The 18,570-nt window shown below is 53.2% G+C and overlaps 3 protein-coding genes across 3 annotated transcripts; 2 read left to right on the top strand and 1 right to left on the bottom strand.

Annotated features, from left to right (window-relative positions):
• Window positions 1–1,896: 1,896 nt before the first annotated feature.
• BDZ83DRAFT_650271 (uncharacterized protein) lies at window positions 1,897–3,875 on the top strand (the record flags this gene model as incomplete). The annotated part of the gene is made up of 2 exons (XM_060510359.1): window positions 1,897–1,968; window positions 2,043–3,875. 2 exons carry the CDS (start codon window positions 1,897–1,899, stop codon window positions 3,873–3,875), a joined length of 1,905 nt encoding a protein of 634 aa, XP_060366623.1.
• Window positions 3,876–6,228: 2,353 nt separating this feature from the next.
• BDZ83DRAFT_615508 (CAS/CSE protein) lies at window positions 6,229–9,908 on the bottom strand. The gene is made up of 4 exons (XM_060507899.1): window positions 9,571–9,908; window positions 7,599–9,476; window positions 7,239–7,542; window positions 6,229–7,182 (listed from the first exon to the last, which is right to left on the bottom strand). The coding sequence occupies exons 1-4, from the start codon at window positions 9,638–9,640 to the stop codon at window positions 6,555–6,557; spliced, it is 2,880 nt and encodes a 959-aa protein (XP_060366622.1). The 5' UTR covers window positions 9,641–9,908; the 3' UTR covers window positions 6,229–6,554.
• A 1,570-nt stretch (window positions 9,909–11,478) lies between these two features.
• On the top strand, window positions 11,479–16,382 carry BDZ83DRAFT_750701 (uncharacterized protein; the record flags this gene model as incomplete). The annotated part of the gene is made up of 2 exons (XM_060513950.1): window positions 11,479–14,504; window positions 14,621–16,382. 2 exons carry the CDS (start codon window positions 11,479–11,481, stop codon window positions 16,380–16,382), a joined length of 4,788 nt encoding a protein of 1,595 aa, XP_060366621.1.
• Between the last annotated feature and the right edge of the window lie 2,188 nt (window positions 16,383–18,570).

Raw genomic sequence — 18,570 nt, 5'->3', positions numbered from 1 at the left:
GGTCAGGGACATCCCCGTTCCTGCTTGAATAGCCCTGCCCTGAACCCGGTACTTGCGGGTTGCACTTGCCGTTGTTGCTTTGCGCAGGTACCGTTCGTTCCTTCCATTCTTTTCCCCTTCCAAGACTGTACGGCAAGACCACAGGGCACTCAACAGTCAACACAGGCACAGGCACGCTGCACACAGGGCAGGCACGGCAGGGACCCGATTTAATTTTTCATTTTTTTCTTCTTCCTTGTCTTTTGCCTCCTTGCCCCCCCCCTGCGGATAGCACCCTGTCCTTGACATCCCGGCCGCGACCAGTGCCGGTACGTATTGAATGTACCTCGAGAGCAGCGACAAGCAGCGAGTATTTCTCAAGGTATCCGTGCCTTGACCTTGTGTCATTCCACGCAATAAAAGTACCTGGCGCGGTAGTGTATTTCCTCCTATTCTATCTTTGCTTACAATATGACATAGGGACGTAACTTTAAATGCGTATACGTACGTACCCTACTGCGGTATGCGTTGGAGGGGGCTCTGTAGCAGGAGCCAACAAAGGAAACGAGGAAATGCGACAAAAGAGAGTGAGAGATATCTATGTCACCACCTTATGTACAAGAGCCAACAACTACTGCGTAGGGAAGGAGGTAGTGACATGGAAGTAAAAGTGTTTGCTGCGCTACATTTGAAATACACGTGCGAGGCAGATGCGCATATCCACCATTCCACCATTTCACCCCCAATCCAGTCCCAGTGATTCCAGTCCAGTCCTTCCCGTCAAGTCTTCGCGTCTTGGGTCTTGGGCCTAGGACCTTGCTTGGTCTTGCTTAATTTCGCCTACCGCATAGTACGGACCGCTCCAGGACGGTGCGGCAAGGCATGGTCTCCGTATAGCCTCCACTTACGCAGTACTATTCTGCTTCTGCTTCTGCTTCTGCTTCTGCTTCTCTTCTTTTGCTCCGTTCTATTACTGCGTACTCCGTAGGCTATTCTCCTAGACTCCTGGTACCTTGTCCTCCGGCCTGCCTCCCTTCCATCAGTCCCCATCATCTGTCTCCTCTTTGGCTCCATGTCACTGCGGGTTGTGGACTGGCCCTCGCAGTGTCCCGTCTTCAGCGTGGAATCGTAACCATTCCCAGCTTCTCCTTACCCACACCCCCAACATCCCACCCGCTTCATTCGCCGTTAATGACTACAATCTTAAACAAAAAGAATTGCTACCCTCCGCACCAGCAATTCTGTCTGCCTCTCTTCATGCCATTGTTCGCTGGCTCCGTCCCTGGAGCTTGAACCCCCCTCAATCTCCTGCAGACCGCCTTCGCGGCTCGCCTTGGCCTTGCACTTACCTTAGTAACGGATTCCCGTCCCTTTCACCATCTCACCCCCCTCCCCTCCTCCAATATTGGCGGCCCCCATCTACCACGACCACACTACTACCAGTCTACCACCACCGCTTACTTACTTCACACACCTTACACGTCTTTCTCGACTTTCCTCCGCCATCGCGCCTTATTTCTTCTTCCTCCTCTTCCAAGCCGCCCAATCTCTGCTTCAACGCAAACCATTTTTTTTTATTCTCGCGCAGGTCAGGGGCGCTGGATCCAGAGACGTCCATGGGAACAACGCGCTGGTCCCTTTGTGCAGACCCGAGATACCGAATCCCCATCTTGACCCTGTAAACCTGTCTGTCATCGATCCGACCTTTCTTCTGCTGCATGCACAGCGCAACCGTCGTCAACCCTCATTCAGACTGCATCCAGTCCTCCACCGCCGACGCCTGCATTCAACCTCAAGCATGCTTTGTAAACCCTCAACCTGATACCTTGGACACTTTCGAGTTTCTCTTTGGAGCAACGTCGGTGCCTGGGTACGCCTCACTAGTCACAACCCTTGCCTCAGCCTCTTCCATCAGCCATGGAAACTTGCGAGGGAGTCCTCTTGATACCCCCTGATCGGGGCCAGATCTTGGGTCGCGCCATCTGGAAGGTATGGAAATACGTTTGAACCCTCTGCGGGATTGCCATCCCAACATCTTGTCTCTGACATTTGCTTCTTTCTAGCCACGATATGTTGTTGTGGGAGGCCGTAGTGTCTACAGAGAAGCTGTCACCAGTCCGACTTTCCCTCAAAATGCCGCTTCAACCCGCTCAAACGGGACCGGTACCAGGTCTCAGCCGCGGACCCCTGGCAACGACGACTACTACATCTCCATCTTCAAGTCAAAGGTAAGGCTCAACATGACGGAGTTCTCTGGCCCAAACCTAAGCCACCTGAACTTGCAGGACGACTGGGAGCCCTCCTACCAATACCCCGTCAGCTCTGTCATAGATTGTCAGGTGCAGATGCTCGCCCATCGCAAGCAGGGTCCCGTTCTGCCCACCCTCGTCATCACCATCAACGACAAGGAAAAGAAGCGCCGTTCCAGTAGGGCTGCTGGCCTCATCTCGAGCAAAGAGTCTACTGCCACTACGCTCTGGTTTCGAACGCCTCCCGACGACCATCATATTAGTCTACACGAGTGGGCCCGGTTTATCATTTCGAGAAAACTCCCCATGAGCCCCGAAAGCCCGGCGTCTCCGTCTTTCACCAACCCCTTCGCCCAGCAGCGTTCTCGCGATGTTGACTACTTCCCCCGCCCCCCGAGTGGAAACCCGAATCCCCGTGGCACTTTGCAACACAAGAACTCGACGCAGACATACTCGAGCCGAGACCGCCCCATCACATTCAGCTCCGATTCTCCGAGTCTGCGTTCGAAGCGTAGTGATGTTTCCTCACCGACAAGCACTACCCATCCTGCTCATATGGGCTTCACCATCCCAGATCCCAATAAATACACCACCGTTCTCCCGAGCGACATCCCTTCGCCTGTCACAACGATGTCTATGAGCGACTACCAACGAAGCGAACTGATTGAGGGATGGACAGCGGCACAAGGACGTTCGTCTACCATCAGCTCACCAATCCGCGCTCGAGGCAGCGTCAGCTCAGGAGGTGCTCAGCCTTTTCCGGGCGCTGATTCGAGTTCACCACCGAACCAGCGAGAGACGATCCTCGACCGAGCATTTCAACTGCGCTGCATCCCTGGCTCCGAACTTGAGACTCCGGGTGAAGAGAAGCTCACTTCGCTGGCTCGGTTCGATGCATTGATGCGGGAGGCAGACGAGAAAATGCGACAACAGGTGAAAGAGGCACATGCCGAGAAGATTGCAATGCTCAGCGCATTCGATGTCGATGAGGACTCATCCGAAGAGGAGGCTGATGACGACGAGGAAGATGAAGACGACGACGAGCATGACGAATATGCACACGAGGCGGATGCCAGTGGCAACCGCCAAACCTTGATCGCGCCCAATGCCCAACGCGCCCTCGAATACCTCGCCAGTCGCCAAGAGGAAGCCATGTCACCTCGCTCGCCCGTGATGAGGGGCCCGCCTGCCAACTTCAGTGTTCCCCTGCAGGCTCCTGCGCGACCACACACGGCGCATTCCAAGATGCGGCCGGGTGTGACGCAAAGGACGTACAGCCAAACTCAGCCCATGGGCCAAGAGAGGCTCGACGTGCCAACCTCTTCATCCGGTAAGACATCCGATGATGCCAACTTCCGAACCAACGGGGAAAAGCGGGCGTCCGGCTCCAGCGCCAAGCGACTCAGCTTCAGCGAGTTCACCAAGCGTCTCTCGAGCACCAGCAGCTTACTTCTCGTCCAGACCAACACCAGCGGCGGGAGCAGTTGCGGCAGCAGCGAGTTCGACCCAAGTCCATCTCAGGTACCCAAAGGTACTTTGAACGCTAGGGGCGTTCCTCCACGACCTCGAGACCTCGAGAGAGAGGAACAAGAACGGCGCTGTGGATGGCGAAACAGCATCGGATTCACCGAAGGCGGTATGATTTGATTCACATCGCTACCGCCTGCCAATCGCCATGACTTACTTACCCTCTTTACTATTGTCCACTCCGGCCGGATCCAACCCACATCATTATTCTTTCACCAAACCACAACCCACAGTTCAAACTTATACCCAACTCACGCCACAGCATAGTTGATATATGTTGTACGATTTTTGATCTGACGATACCATTGTTTGCATCTAATAACGACTTATGATCGGGGTTCACAGAACACGGACCTGGCGTTTGATATTCGTTCTTATTCATTACGCATTTGATTTCTCAGTTGGAGGTTTAAAGCATCATTTCGAGCAGGGAGGCATTTGTCCAAGGAAACAATGCCTCGATGTCAGAGACTCGAGGCCCGGCGGAATCGACAGACTCCCGTCGGTACAGCAAGGCACCGGGCAATATAGTGGTCATGCCACGTTGCCTGCCCTTTCTCATGTATATGGCAAGTGTTGTCGTCCGTTGTCTGACGATGCGCGCATGACATACTTTGCAGGACGCTACCTATGAGTTCCAGACTTTCATTTCTCAACGCAATTACGTTCAGATGGACATATAGAAATGTTGTAGTACAAAGTTTACGAGAGTGGATGGTATACCAATCTATAAAAAGCATTTGAAACATTCATAACTTATTTCCCTTGCACTGGAGGAGGCCTTGGATTTTGCTGCTCACTTGGCGTCTCAGCAAGATGAAAAACTCTTATCCTCCCCAACGAGTCAACAACACCCAGTCCCCCAGTCGTCACCCGCTGGAGGGAGATTGAAGCAGCGGTCAAACAGTCTCACTGACGTTCTGACAGTCATGACGTCTCCGCCCATTGTGGCACCGTTCATCTCAATTTCTGGCCCGCGACATCCACGGGCGATTCCCGCGAGATCGGCGTCGTCGCCTTCCTTATTCCCACCATGTTTGCGGGTTTTCCAGTGTCCACAGTGCCACAGCACGAAAAACCTCGTCCACCCAGGGGTCCCATATCGTCATGACAAGAAAAACAGGGTCTTTTTTATTGGCGTTCGTCTGGGGACTCTGCCGGGCGAACACTCCATCCCCCGGCAAACACAATCAGTGGATCGGAACACCCCGGTCTTCCTCAACGGGCTCGGCAAACCCCCCACTTCAGAGAGGGTCTAGAAGCCTGGAAGGGGAAGAGAAAAAGGTACGTGGAGTTCAACGCCCCCGTCGAGACGAAAACCTCCTTTTACAGGCCATCTGACTCTCTGTCTCTGAGGCCTTGTTTCCGACGACGAAGAAGAGGGCAGAGAAGAAAAATCAGGGTAAGCAGTATCCGGAGTTCCAGTCGCCACTACCACCCCATTTGCTGACCTGTAGCGTCGCAGGCCAGGAGCCCTGGGAAGAGGAACCAGGGGCGGGATGGAATCAGTCGAAAGGGTCAATGTCGGTGAATTTGACCTTGTGCGGAATACGGATGGTCGTTGAAGAACTTTTTCTTCTTCTTTTCCTTCCTGTTCAACGGTCCATGTAATTTTCTCCACAACTACATCTGCCTGCCAACAAAAACTTACAAGGCACGCAAGGCACACAGGGCAAAGACAAATGGACCTCGGGCGTGCCCGAGCTTTTTCTTTCTTTGCGTTCTTCTACCGCTCCCGGGACCCCCCTATTTTTTTTTTCTCCTTCTGGAACTTCGGTTGCTTGTGGAGCCTTTACTTTTTTTTCTTCTTCTAGCCCTTCTAGAAGGACTGCGCAACTACCGTACCAAGACCTAGGTTATAGTAGAGTAAACCCTCGTGTTTAACAGAGTTCAGCGACCAAATCGGCGGCGCCGATGACGGGAACAAGGAGCCGGCCTGTGCTGGCCAGAGAGTCAGCGAGTCGACCGCACGCTGGCCTGGGCTTTTTGGTTTCCCGTTCTGCCGAATTTCTCGGGAGTTGCGACGCTGTCACGACACCCAAGACATTCGTCTACGGAGTAACTCCACATCCGGGAATAATGGCAGATTGCAGCAACACGGCACCGTCCGGGAGTTACACTGCAAGGACGATGGGGAAGGGGAGACAAGGAGGGCACTAGGGGGTACGTAAGTCGTTCACTCGAGTCTTGCCCTGGACCGGACCCGGGGGGGGGGGGTGTTGGTGTCCTCGTTCTGCGGACTGAATGGGAGCCTACCTTACGCAGTACACATACCCTTCCCTGCCCCAGTCGGGACGATCGAGCCGGAGCGGTGTGGAACTGCGGAACCTGCGGCGGTCGGCGCCGGTAGAGTTGTTCTTCATGGGTATCATCAACTTCTCTAGCCAACCTGGGGCGGGTTAAGTGCATTGTGACATTGCAAACACGAGATAAACAATCATCAATGATCAGACAAAGGCATTAGAAACGGAAAATGCTTTTTTGCTTTTCTAGTCCTCGATACTCGAAAAAGGGGGGATGAACGCTTGTCAACTGATGCTAATCATCCAGCAAGCCTAAATCGAGTGTTTGCTCATGATATTTCCTCCACCGCATACGCCTGGCCGTGTCCCGGTCTGGGTGAATCCTTCCCTTCCCATCTTCCCACTGTGTCTTCTCGACGCTTCTTTCCTGCGTCTTTTTTTGGCATCATCCGCAATCATTCAAGTGTTTCTCCTATTGGAGCCTCTGCCACCCGTCAAGGGCCGTGGACCACGCATAATTGTCCGGCAACCCCATTTCACCGCCTGGTAGCACCTCCTATTGCAAGTACTGTTGCAGTGCTTGCTGCTGCTCCGGCGTAAGACGTGTGTTGACAAAGTTGACAATCGCGCCGTTGTGACGCTGGTTCGCGGAGCTGATGTACGCGCTGACCCAAGGAGCCACCGCGGTGACCTCTGGGTAATCGTCACGCGCAATCGGCCGGCAAGTGTTGAGAGCAGTGTAGGACAGGCCAAAGCCAATATCGTCAACGTCAGCTTCGTTAATGAGTTCATCGCCCAGGCCGGCCGACACCACTGGAGGGTTGACCAAAAGAGCAAGAAGGATCTTGCACGTGTTGGCCCAGCCCTTGGCGAACTTCTGTGCAAAGGCCTGCGACTCGCAGAGAGTCTTGGTGAGACTGACTACTGCGAGCTTACGGTCGACAGGTCGTGCAAGCTTTTCCGTCTCAGCCAAGACAAACGGAGGGTAGACCTTGGCGAAGATGCCCTCCTGAATCTTCTCAGCGTGCTTCATGAAGTAATCAGCACCGAAGCCAGCCTCAACTCGGGACGCCACGAGGTGGAAAAATCGAGCGAAGCGAAGCTTGAGCGAATCCGGCGGGCTGCCCTGCAGCTTGGCGAACAGCAGGTTCAGGATGGTACCAAAGTACTGATCAGTAACCGCACTGAGTCTAGTTAGTAGGGAACTTTCAAAAGGTCTGTTGGCACGGAATTGACATACGGCTCGAATGACTTGACGACGGCCTCCAAGATGTCAAAGGCGTACAACTGGTACTTCTTGACGGCGAGGAGACGCTGGAAGATGCCGAGGATTTGCTCCAACTTGTTCTCAGAGACAATGAAAGCGGAAGTTGCCGGGATGATGGACGACAAAAGTCTGGTGCAAGCTGGGACGTTGCCCTTGGTGTCCCACAGAGCCGGCTCGAGCAACGGGGACAGGAAAGCCTTGTAGTTGTCGGAGACTGCATCGGGAGGGCTTGACTCCAAGAGCTGTGCCAGAACCTGGAAAATGTATTGCAGGAACTCTGCATCATCTTTAGCCAATCATTCAAAGTCATTTTCGTGTCACTAATTGACGTACCGGTAACGTCCTCGACCAGGATCTGGTTAAACGGCTCCCAAAGCTTCTGGTTAAAGAGCGCGGCGTGCGTGGACGAGGTGTATCTGACAAGAGCGCCGAGGGCCTCGAAGTGGTAGTAGTAGAAGCGCGGGTTGCTAGGGTTCTGCTTGATCATGTTTGTGATGGCAACCAAGTGTGTCAGAACAGCCTCAACCAGCGGCGCGGCGCCGTCCTTCAGCACAATGAGAATTCTCATGACACATCTCATCAAGAATTCGTTCTCCTGCAGCTTGGCAGGGGTCTTCTCCTTCTCAATCAGCTTGAACAGATGCTCAAGCAAGTCCTTGGCGAACGGCTGGATGTCCTCGCGGGGGAACATGACCTTGCCCGAGTCGTCCGACAAGAACATCAGACGCTCGACAGCAATCGCAGCATATGAGTAGACCACGTAGTTGTCCGACGCTAGGTTCTGAATGAGGGGAGGGAACGCGAGCTTCCATTGCTCTTTTGTCAGTTGGCTGCGGAATGTGTGCAGGTACTTGATAGCGTCGACCTTGGAGATGGGCTCAACACCTCCGCTGGCCATCAAATCCGCAGCAATGTGCTGTTCGAAAAAGTCCACAACATTGACCAACGAGTTGACCGTCTTGACACCTTGAGCGGCGGTAACGGAACCCTTGGCCGCGATGGAGATGAAGAGGTACACCGCCGTGTCCTTGGCCTTCCAGTCGGATTTACCCTGCTCCAGGTAGTGGTTGATGTACTTGTAAACGACACCAGTGACGAGTTGCTCGTACTTCTCCTGGAGCCTTCTCAAGAAATCGGTCGCCGACCGGCGTCTCGAGTCGGTGTCTGAGCCCTCCAGATCCCTGCGGATGTACTCGATAGGCTCATCCTCGAACAGCTCCAAATCAGACTCGCGCAGGGCAACGTTGGGCAGGATGACCTTCTCGACCACCTGGCCCAAAACGTTCTCGTCCGCAAAGACACCCGAGTGTTGCGAAGTGCCGGCAACAGCGGTCAGGAAGTGCAAAGCCTTGCTGACCAACAGGTCGTACTTGGTCTCGGATCCTGTGCTAGAAAGAAGGTTCCAGGCATTGGTGATGAAGGGCTCCGTGTATTTTCCAAAGTCCTCGTCGTACTTGAGCGTGTAGAGCTCCAGAGCCTCGCAGATATCGGCCTTGACGGTATCGATGACGCTAACTTCGGTATCGTCGTCGGTCTCCAGGATCGGGTTCGTGTATGTGAGGTACTTGTGCAGTAGTTCTGAGATGGAGGCCAGGTGCTCCTCGAAAATGGGGGGCATGTCGTGGGACGAAAGGTCGTAAAAGATCTTGATCATGAGGCTCAGGGACTCGAACCAGCTCTTGAGGGCATCCTTGTTCTGGGCGTTCTTTGTGATTTGCTCATCAGTCTGGACAAGCAGTTGCACAAAGGGTTGCGCGAATGTGCTAATGACGTGGTTGATCTCAGTGTATAGCTCGTCGGTTCTGAAGAGAGGACGCCAGCGGACGAAAATGGAATGGGCGACTTCGAGGACACCGATGTTGACCTTGGGATCGACGGGGGAAAATCTTTCGACAAGCTCCTGGGTCAGTGTTTGCCAGCGCTCCCAGAAATCCGAATCGGCAATGATGCTGATAGCATCACCGAGCTGGGTCTGGATGGTTGGTGGGCAAGAAATCATCAGCCCGATGAGCTGAGACTTGATAGTGTTCACCTCATCGGCGGGGAGCTTGTAGTTGCCATCGGCATCGACCCAGTTGGAGCGGATGAAGTTCTTGAAGGCCAAGGCGGCGGCTAGACGGGTCTTGAGAGGAAGAGAATCTGAAGCGACAATGTTGAGGAGGTTGAGGGAGTATTGCGGCTTGGCTGCCTCGGCCTTGAGGGCTTGTTCGGCTGATTTTCACGTTTGTTTATTAGCATACAAACAAGGTTGGCGGGGTACGAGGCAACGGAAAGAGCAACAGCAACGGGATGGCAGTGGTGGTACCTTTCCTGTGAGTGCTGGGATCTAAAGTAGCATCCAGCAGCTGGGCAATGGTGCCCATTTGGGAGGCCATCTTGACAGAGTTCGCAGCGTCGGGGGGAATGTGTGGTTGAGGAGTGGCGGTGGAAGTTTGTTGTAGTGATGGCTTCTTTTTCCTGCGCTGAACTTTTTGGGATGGGGGGAGTGTTGCTGTGGGGGACGAGGCTGCCTGGTACCGTACCGTAACTGACCTTATGGAAAAGAGATGGAAGGTGCTGTGGGGCGCTTTCCACCATTGGTTGTTGGCAATGACAGACACTGACAAGCGCCAGCCAAAGGCGACCGGGAGCTTCGTCGGAAAAACTGCAGGGAGAGGTACCTACGGATACACTACCCACCTACAGGCTTCCCGTACGTATACTGCGTAGGTAGGCAAACACCTAGGCACCTAAGGAGGCAGTAGGCAGCAGGGCAAGCATGCGGTTGGTCTGTGCGCTACAGAAGAGGGAGAGACTCGTAGGGCGATTGGAATGAAGCCTCCGCCAGGCTTGACGCAGAACAGGATAGAGACAAAGCTGTTGCTGAAGAAAGTGTTTTACCTTCCCTGCCTGCGTAGCTTAGGCCGGTGAGGGTTTCAATTGAATCCGGACCAAACTAGGAAGCGTCATGGCTCGAAAGAGATTCTGCCACACTCGGAGTACTGCACCATCCACTTGTAGAGAATAGTTGCACAATATGATAAAGTCTACAAAAAGATGCATGAGGAACGAGTAGGCTGGACAATGGAACGCCTCAACCGCCGGATGCCTGACATAGGAACCCTACAGGCGATGTTGGTCCGGGCCGGTGCCGATTAATATGGGGCATGTCCCGGAGTGCCCCCAAGAATCCCGTCATTTGTACACTTGACGCCGGCGCATGCCGTCACGGTCAAAGCAGCGAGGTCCTTGATAGCTCTGCAAACGGAACAACATTGGTGCGAAACAACCTAAGCAGGATCAGCTGGCCATCCCAAGTGGGGCTACAGCCTTCAGACCCCTCTAGCAGCCACGCAGTACCTGTACGGTGGTGAGGTACCTGCAACGGGGGAACTGCATACACATTCCAGGCCGTGTCGGGGGACCAAGCAAGCCAAGGTTGAGGTGAGCGCCCACGAACTGTTGGTTCCTGCTGCAGGTACTTGCCGCATATTCTGCCCCCCTAAAAACCTGCGCACCTTCTACCTCCACCCCATGCCATCCGACTCATGGGATCAGCATTCCGTCAGCTTTTCCACCCCGTCACTTTTTCTACGACTTGCACCACCCGCGGAAACCTCTAAAGGCCCACGATGCGATGTGATGTCGTGATAGCGCATTAGCAACTTCCGCTACTTGGCACAACGGACGTAACCCGATCGACACTCAACCCTCCCACCCGGCACCACCAACAACTGTACGAACCAGGACCACCGGCCTTGCTTTCTCGTCAGCTCCCGTCGGCAACCATTCCGAGGTCCTCTCTTCCCACCGTCTCGCCAGCTCTCGACTGGTTCCATTTGCGCCGGGGGCCTTGCTCACCCTCACACGCTCTACGAGCCCGCCCCCTCCACCTCCCACTTCCACTTCGGGACTATCGACTATCTGGCCTACCTGCAGCTCGCCTCGTCGGCCTCGTCTTGAATGGGGTGCATCAGACCGTGGCGCCTTCCTGATTGCCTGCTGCCACCTTTTCAGCTGATCTGAAAGCCGTTGTGCCTGTGAGTAAGGTGGTCGTCCGCAAATACCATCCATACCGTTGCTCGTTCTTCCTCTCTATCGACAAACCGCAAGCTGTGGACCACCTAAAGAATCGCATCCTCATCATTCGCAACATCGATGACAACATCAGCCCACTTTCGCTATCCGACGCTCCAAGCCGATATGAAGTTTGCTGCATTACAACATAGCTAACATGCTCCGTCGCCTAGTCTCGTCCAAAAGCGATCACCCCGAGTCCGATCAAACCGACGAGCACATGTCACCTTCGCCAGGAGATGCGCCCTCTTCGCCAGACTCGAGTCGCCCGAGCGGCCTGGCGAGCGTTTTCAAGGGTCTGGCCGGCACCAAATTGACCAAATCCCCTCCGCCGAGCCTCAAGTCCGCTTCCTCAATCCTATCTCCCATTGCCGACCACGTCAACGCCACTCGAACAACCCTCGCCGGATGGTCGCCGAACCATATGGAGTCCTTGCAGGTGCTGAGAAACGGCAACGGCCCTGTCGGAGAACGTGTTGCTGCTGCCAACTCGCTCAGATTTGCCGTTGCGGAACACCCCATGAACCCAGTGCTAGACATATGGGATGTTGCAAAGACAATGATTACGTCCAATAAATCGGATGCGGAGCGAATTGCTGGCTGGGAACTGTTGTCAGAATGCGTCAAGCACAAGGCCTCTACCGATCTGGAGCGTCAAAGTTTCTTTGAAACTCTCAAGGCCCCTGCTCACGCCAACGACTTTCATCTGCAACTCGCTGCCGTTGAAGACCTCACTGCCCATGGCCGCGACTTATCTGGGTTCGACTACCAAGTAATCCCGCAACTTGAAGTATGGCTTCGCGAAGCCTACCAAGCAGTCAAAGCGGCAAGGAAGCAAGCTAGCCGTGATGCCAAGAAGAACGCTGGCAAGGCAAGGTTCTCTGCCGCTGGAGAAGAGAAAAACCTGCATCAGCTCTTCAAATTCATCGGCGACATCATAAAGTTCAGCTCCAACGTGGCCAACGAAAAGTCCATGACCGATCTCATGAAAGTCCTTGTTGCCGTTTGCCTCACCACGACCATCGAAGAGGATCTGAAAGCATCCATCAACGTCATTGACACCATTGTCACTTTCGGTGCCTTGCCCACTGCAAGCTTCAAGGAGTGCGTCCTGGTTCTGGGTTCCATTTTCTGCCTCGTGCCGAGCCTGTCTAAGGTCGCTTGGCACACAATATCCATTCTCCTGAAATCGCACAACGGCCCAGCAGCAGTAAGGGTGCTTGTAGACCTATTGCGGAATCTTCCAGCGGATGGAACCAGCAAAGGGAAAGACACTAGAGATATTCGTGGGGTGTTGGCTGTTCTGGAAAAGCTGTTGACGAAAAGCACGGAGAAGGGATATCCGCCCGTGCCTTTTGCACTTCTCCTCGATGGATTAGTCGCAGCTGTCCACAGCACCGACTCCGGCCGAGTTCACTGTGCTGTCCTCAAGCTGATCAATTCTCTTTTCCGGGATGGCGCCGGCAACATTCACCATTTGATCATTGAGGAGGACTGGTCGACACTTTTAAACATTGCTGCGGAATGCTCCAAAAAGGCACCATCGGGCATTCTCGTCAATAGCGAGATGGTTGCCCTCGCAAATGAGCCTGACCGTCCAGATGGCGCAATAGGAATCGAGTTGCTGAAGCTCATTGCGCGACTGGAGGAGTTGGCTGCGCAAAAGTCGGGTGATTTTGTTCCGCGACAGATCATCATAAGATTCTTCATCGATATCCACACTAGACTTCCAGACTCGGCAGCGCGCTGCGTTCTCACCTACTTCCAGGAGTTTAGGTGCTGCTCGCCTTCGGACCTACAATGGGAAGAGAATCTGGCTTTGGTCCTGAAAGAGTTCTACGCAAACCGGAGTCGCAGCTCCGAGACCCGCCTGCTATCTCTCCAGGCCGTAACGGAGTCCTACGACATGCTGGATCTTATTGGCGAGGGGCTCGGCGACGATGACTGCGTTCCGAATCTGATCAAGGACCTTCTCAACAATATTGCCGACGAAACGAACCTCCTGGTGCTCGAGTCTGTAGTGGCCTTCATGGTTTCTGTCGCCGTTTCCTCGGATTTGGAGCTCTTCAACTACATTACGGACACACTGAGAACAATTGTTGTCAATGATCGTCTCTTATCGCCCATCGCCTCGTCTGCGTCTCGCCCAACGACTCCTGTCAGTGGCGAAACAGTGACTCCTCCCAAGAGTTACACGTCTTCCGGGGTTGTGACAAGAGGATACGTCAAGTTATTCATGCGTTGTATGAATTTGGACGGGCCCAAGACCCTCAAACTCTTTGATACACTGGTCAATATCGCGAAAACGAGCCACTGCAAAACTGATGCTCGGCTAACCGCCATGAAGCTTCTCTTCCGACTTCGAGCGGATTGGGCAAATCGAGTTTTCCTGATAGGCGACACAGAATCCGACGGCCTCGCGGCAGCATTGCTCCACACAGCTTCATCTCGGGCGAAGAAGCATTCTGAAGATGCATCTCAACCTGCAAGACCCAGTAGGGCCGACATGGGCGCTGTCACCCGATCTACGAGAGGAATATCCTTCAGTAGCTCAGGAACTCAAGAGAGAGTATTTCCGATTCGGTCCGCCAGCGGGGCAAAATCATCCTATCCGTACAAACAGCTTTGGGCGCTGCCTGACCCTGAGGCATTGCCTGAGTCCCCATCGGCGATTGCAAGCCCTATTTTGGTATCATTCGTCGAGGACATAGAGCCAGAGGCCACCGAAGAAAGCGAGCCATCGACCGTGGAGACGAAGCAAATCGCATTGAATATGGACTCTTGGCTTGACACGATTGTACGCATCATTGAAAGTGGCAGTGAATGGGAGATCTACAGCATGATATTGGTTCATCTACCCTCGCAGTTGACCAACCACGCCATTTTCCGCAGTGCGGTGCCGCAGATTCAAGAGCTTCGGCGAGTAACATGCGAGCAAATCAGGACGAACAACTTTCAAGAGCCGCCAAACTCTACAAGCCTGCGACGCGCTGATGTCGCTATCTGTCTGTTTCATACCTTGACAATGATTCTCAGCTACCACGAGTACTTCCAAAAGGACCAAGAGGATGAGATTGTGCAGGCATTCGTCAAGGGTATATCGACCTGGGAGCGATGCGCAAAGTATTGCATCCACGCGCTGTCAATTTGTTGCCACGAGCTGCCTCTGTCCACCAGCAAGACGTTGGTGCAGATGTTGCAGAAGATGGCACAAATTATTACACAACCCCACGTCGCAATGCACATTTGGAGTTCCTCGCTTGTTTGAGCAGAATGCAAAACCTCTACGTCAATTTCAGAGAAGACGAGTACCGCATTGTGTTTGGAATTTGCGTTCGCTATCTCCAGTACGTGCGCGACAAGAAGCAAACGCAACGAGGCAGCCTACACAGCGAAACAGCAACACCAACGGGGTCTACCTCGGACCTTTTGCATCCGAATGCTGCAGATGATCTGCCTCAGTACGTGTATGCTTTGGCGTACCACGTCATCACGTTCTGGTTCTTGGCATTGAAGCTTCCAGATCGTGCCAACCATGTCGGCTGGATTGCCAAGAACCTGCTCAGCGACGTTGACGGTGGGCAGAATCCTGAAGAGCAAGCCCTCGTCACACTTGATTTCATGCAAAGGGTCGCCTACGCAGACGCCGACGAGTCCTCTGAGGACCTTCTCTTTACTAAGGAGCGGTTCGGGGAGATTTTGAAGCGAAGGTGGTTAATGGGCAACAGCATTGTGACGATTGAGCAATCGACGACGACTGGGTGGTCACAAATTACGAAGCGACAACCATCGGGCACGTCCTCCTACATTGTGCACGAGAACTTCCGACCACGCCCAGCCCACCAAGCCCAGTACATCTCCGATGTCTCGAGGGACGGCCAAGTGACCAACAACAATATCCTTCCCAGCCACTTGATGGTGCAGTTGATGACTTCAACGCCCCAAGCGCAGGATACTGCCCGGCCTATTCCTCTCCCTAACGACGAGCCGACCCAAAGAACGGTTCGTCTTTTTGACCGCAACTCAACCGTAGACGGACACAAGGTTGGAGTGGTGTACATTGGTGAAGGCCAAACAGAAGAGACGGAGATTTTGGCCAACGTCTCGGGTAGCAGCGACTATGTGGCTTTTCTCAACGGTTTAGGCGCTCTGACGAGGCTGAAAGGGTCCAAGTTCAATACCCAAGGGCTCGACAGAGAGTACGACACTGATGGCGAATACACTTTTTGCTGGCGTGACAAGGTAACCGAAATGGTGTTCCATGTCATTACGCAAATGCCCACCAACCTCGAGCGGGACCCTCAAGTCATTATGAAAAAGCGGCACATTGGCAACGACTTTGTCAACATCATTTTTAACGACTCTGGCATGCCCTTCAGATTTGACACGTTCCCGAGTGAGTTCAACTACGTCAACATCGTCATCACTCCAGAGGCAAGGGCATCATTCCTCACCATCAGAGAAAACCCACCAAGCGAAGGAAAACATCCGCCATTTTACAAAGTACAAGTGATGAGCAAACCCGGCTTTCCCGAAATCTCGCCGGCCTCTGAGACAAAGATGGTCAGCCTGAAGGCTCTGCCAGGATTCATCCGGCTTCTGGCCCTCAACGCCTCCGTCTTTTGTCTGGTATGGGCAAACCGCGAGGGTGGCGAGCATGTCAGTTCTTGGCGCAACAGGCTTAGAGAGATCAAGAAGTTACGAGACAAACACGGCCCCAAGAATAACACTGCCGGCGTCCACCAATCGTCGCATCCTCATTTGAGCCACTTGAATAGTACCTCGACACCTTCGCCGCCGCCTTCGTCATTGGGCGGCGCAGTCCTGGGTAACAATCACCTCATAGCACAAGGCGCAGATGCGTCCAAGTCTGCGGCCAATGTGCGCGACAGCTTCAGCAGTCTACGCCGGTCCTCGGTCGCAACCTTTTTCACGAGCACCAGCGAGCAGACCAGCCACCGGAGCTCTATGCTCTCTACCACTACCAACGATACGGAAGTTTCACCAGCAAACGGACTCGACGTCCTGGTTGAATCCGTCGACTTTTCCAAGTGGGCATAAAGCACGGACATTTTCAATTTTCTACCTTTACCTTAAAACAAAAAACCAGGCGTGAGCACAAAATTCGGAACGAAACCTAATGGCGGACGAGAACACAAACGAAATTCAAAATATACGGAGTCTTTGACGACTTGATTGACAAAAAGGAGCGAGGGGTAAAAAGGGGTGTCGGCGGATCCTTGGGCTCGAATACCACCAAAAGTTATTCTTTTTCTTCCTTCTCTTCAATGATTGTACGGGGATCCTCAGAATCTCCGTTTGTGTGTAGGCTACTTTGATACGAAAGAAAGACCCTTCCCACTTCTCATCGAGAATGTAATTCGACGTGTGTATTGTGTGGCTTCGTTGTGAACTCATACCGTCATTCACTTGGCCCTTGACTAATGGCCCCCATTAAGAACGAGGCGGCTGCGCTTAAATTACTGTGAAGAACCTACTAGGCTTTATCTTGATGCAAGTGAAAGGGGACCGGATATCTTTGGCGCCTGAAAACCAGCGGCGTTCGCGTCATCGTCGCTTTACCTGACCCAGTCGATGTTGCGGACCGGTGCTCTCTCCATAGAAAATTCAAGAAAAAATCCATGAAAGCTGCTGCTACGGTTTGAATGGTAACTGCGGCTCCAAAACTTGAGAAGGCCGCGGTACCACGCAGTTGTCACAACATCGACAGGAGTCTTTTGTGCGACCTGACGACGTAATCCATCAACTTCAAGGCAAGGACTAAGCACCATGAGGTACAAATCGAGCGCATTCGACGGCCGCGATTGACGTGTTTTAGCAATTTCAAGAGGATGAGGGAACACAATGAAGCATCATACTCGAGTCAGCTGTCAGCCCATCGAACGGTAGAGAAAGTCTGCCTTTGCATCCCCCACCCACGACTAGAATCCATCAGTCTTAAGGCGACATCGCGACCGAGCAAAGACATTGCGTCGTAGAACAATCCATCAACATGAGACGATCAATTTGAGAAAGTACTGGAAAGACAACCCATCTTGGTAGGGACTCGGCAATATCCGACCACGATCTACTATATTACGCTCCAGCCACATCGTCTTAGCGCTGGTCGAAGGCATACTTGACAAGGTCGTAATGGATTCGACCGTAGGGAACCAACTCTACTGAGACAACGAATGTAGCTTGCCTCTTCCGAGGCCGTTTCTTGCCCATTACCAAGTTCGTGGAGAGATAGACACCCACCCCCCCCCCCCCCTCGGACGATCCGAGGTAGCAATAGAAATATGCCTGCTGAGTATTTCGCATGCTCTGCTCCAGCATTTTCGTGGCTGTCAGCCACCACAATCGACCACACTTGATGCATCTTTACAGATTTACGAAAGAGATGCGAGGGCCGACAACTTCAATAACGGTCAGCCCAGGCCAATCTCAGCCCGCTGGAATCAGTCGATCATTCCTTTGGCACTCGGCCTTGCCTTGCGATGCCTTTTCAAAATGTCCTTTAGGCCAGAACATCGAGTTTGGCCGTGATCCAAGCAGACACGCCGCCACCAACTTAGAAGCAAGGCCATTGCCGCATCCAGATATTAAATGTGTGATTCTTGGCGTTTCAATAGTTTACTCATCTTGCCTTCTCGCCCTCCTGTATGCTCTCTTGATCAAAGTATCAGCTGTGATTGCACTTCATCAGAATATCGCATCGCGATCCGATTACCCATTCCGATGCTTCCATGTCTACTACCTTAATGCAAAATGGCCGCCGGGTCGATGAAGACTTCCCGGCTGGAAAAGATGTGCTACAATCTTGATGTTATATTCTTTCGGACGCTCTCTAGAGCCACTGACTCCATCTCAACGGCGAGATGGCTCGAAAAAACATCCATTAGCCCCGCGCAGTCGACTCTACAAGGAAGGAGAAACCATCGGCATCTTTGGCGTTGCGAGACTATATCACCGGGCCTTCTTGAACAGAATGTGTAGGTTTTGCGTATCAGTCGAAACTCATGGCATCTGTAGTAGCAACAGAATCTCGTGTCGCAATCCGCATGGCAGGTCTACTGATTTCGCCTTGCCTTTAGGATCATACCGTCCTGTGTATATAACCAAAGCTTTGTAGACACATGGTCAAAGTGCACAAACCTGCATGTAGACAGCCCGCTTCACTGAGCCATACACCGAAGAGGGCGTCAATCGTCAACTTCTGTGAACGCAAGGATGCTCAACCAAGCGA

The sequence above is a fragment of the Colletotrichum acutatum genome, assembly GCF_030867785.1.
Source record: "Colletotrichum acutatum strain CBS 112980 chromosome Unknown BDZ83scaffold_31, whole genome shotgun sequence".
Lineage (NCBI taxonomy): Eukaryota > Fungi > Ascomycota > Sordariomycetes > Glomerellales > Glomerellaceae > Colletotrichum > Colletotrichum acutatum.
Note: the sequence above shows the minus strand (reverse complement) of the source record. Positions and strands in the feature narration are given on the sequence as shown.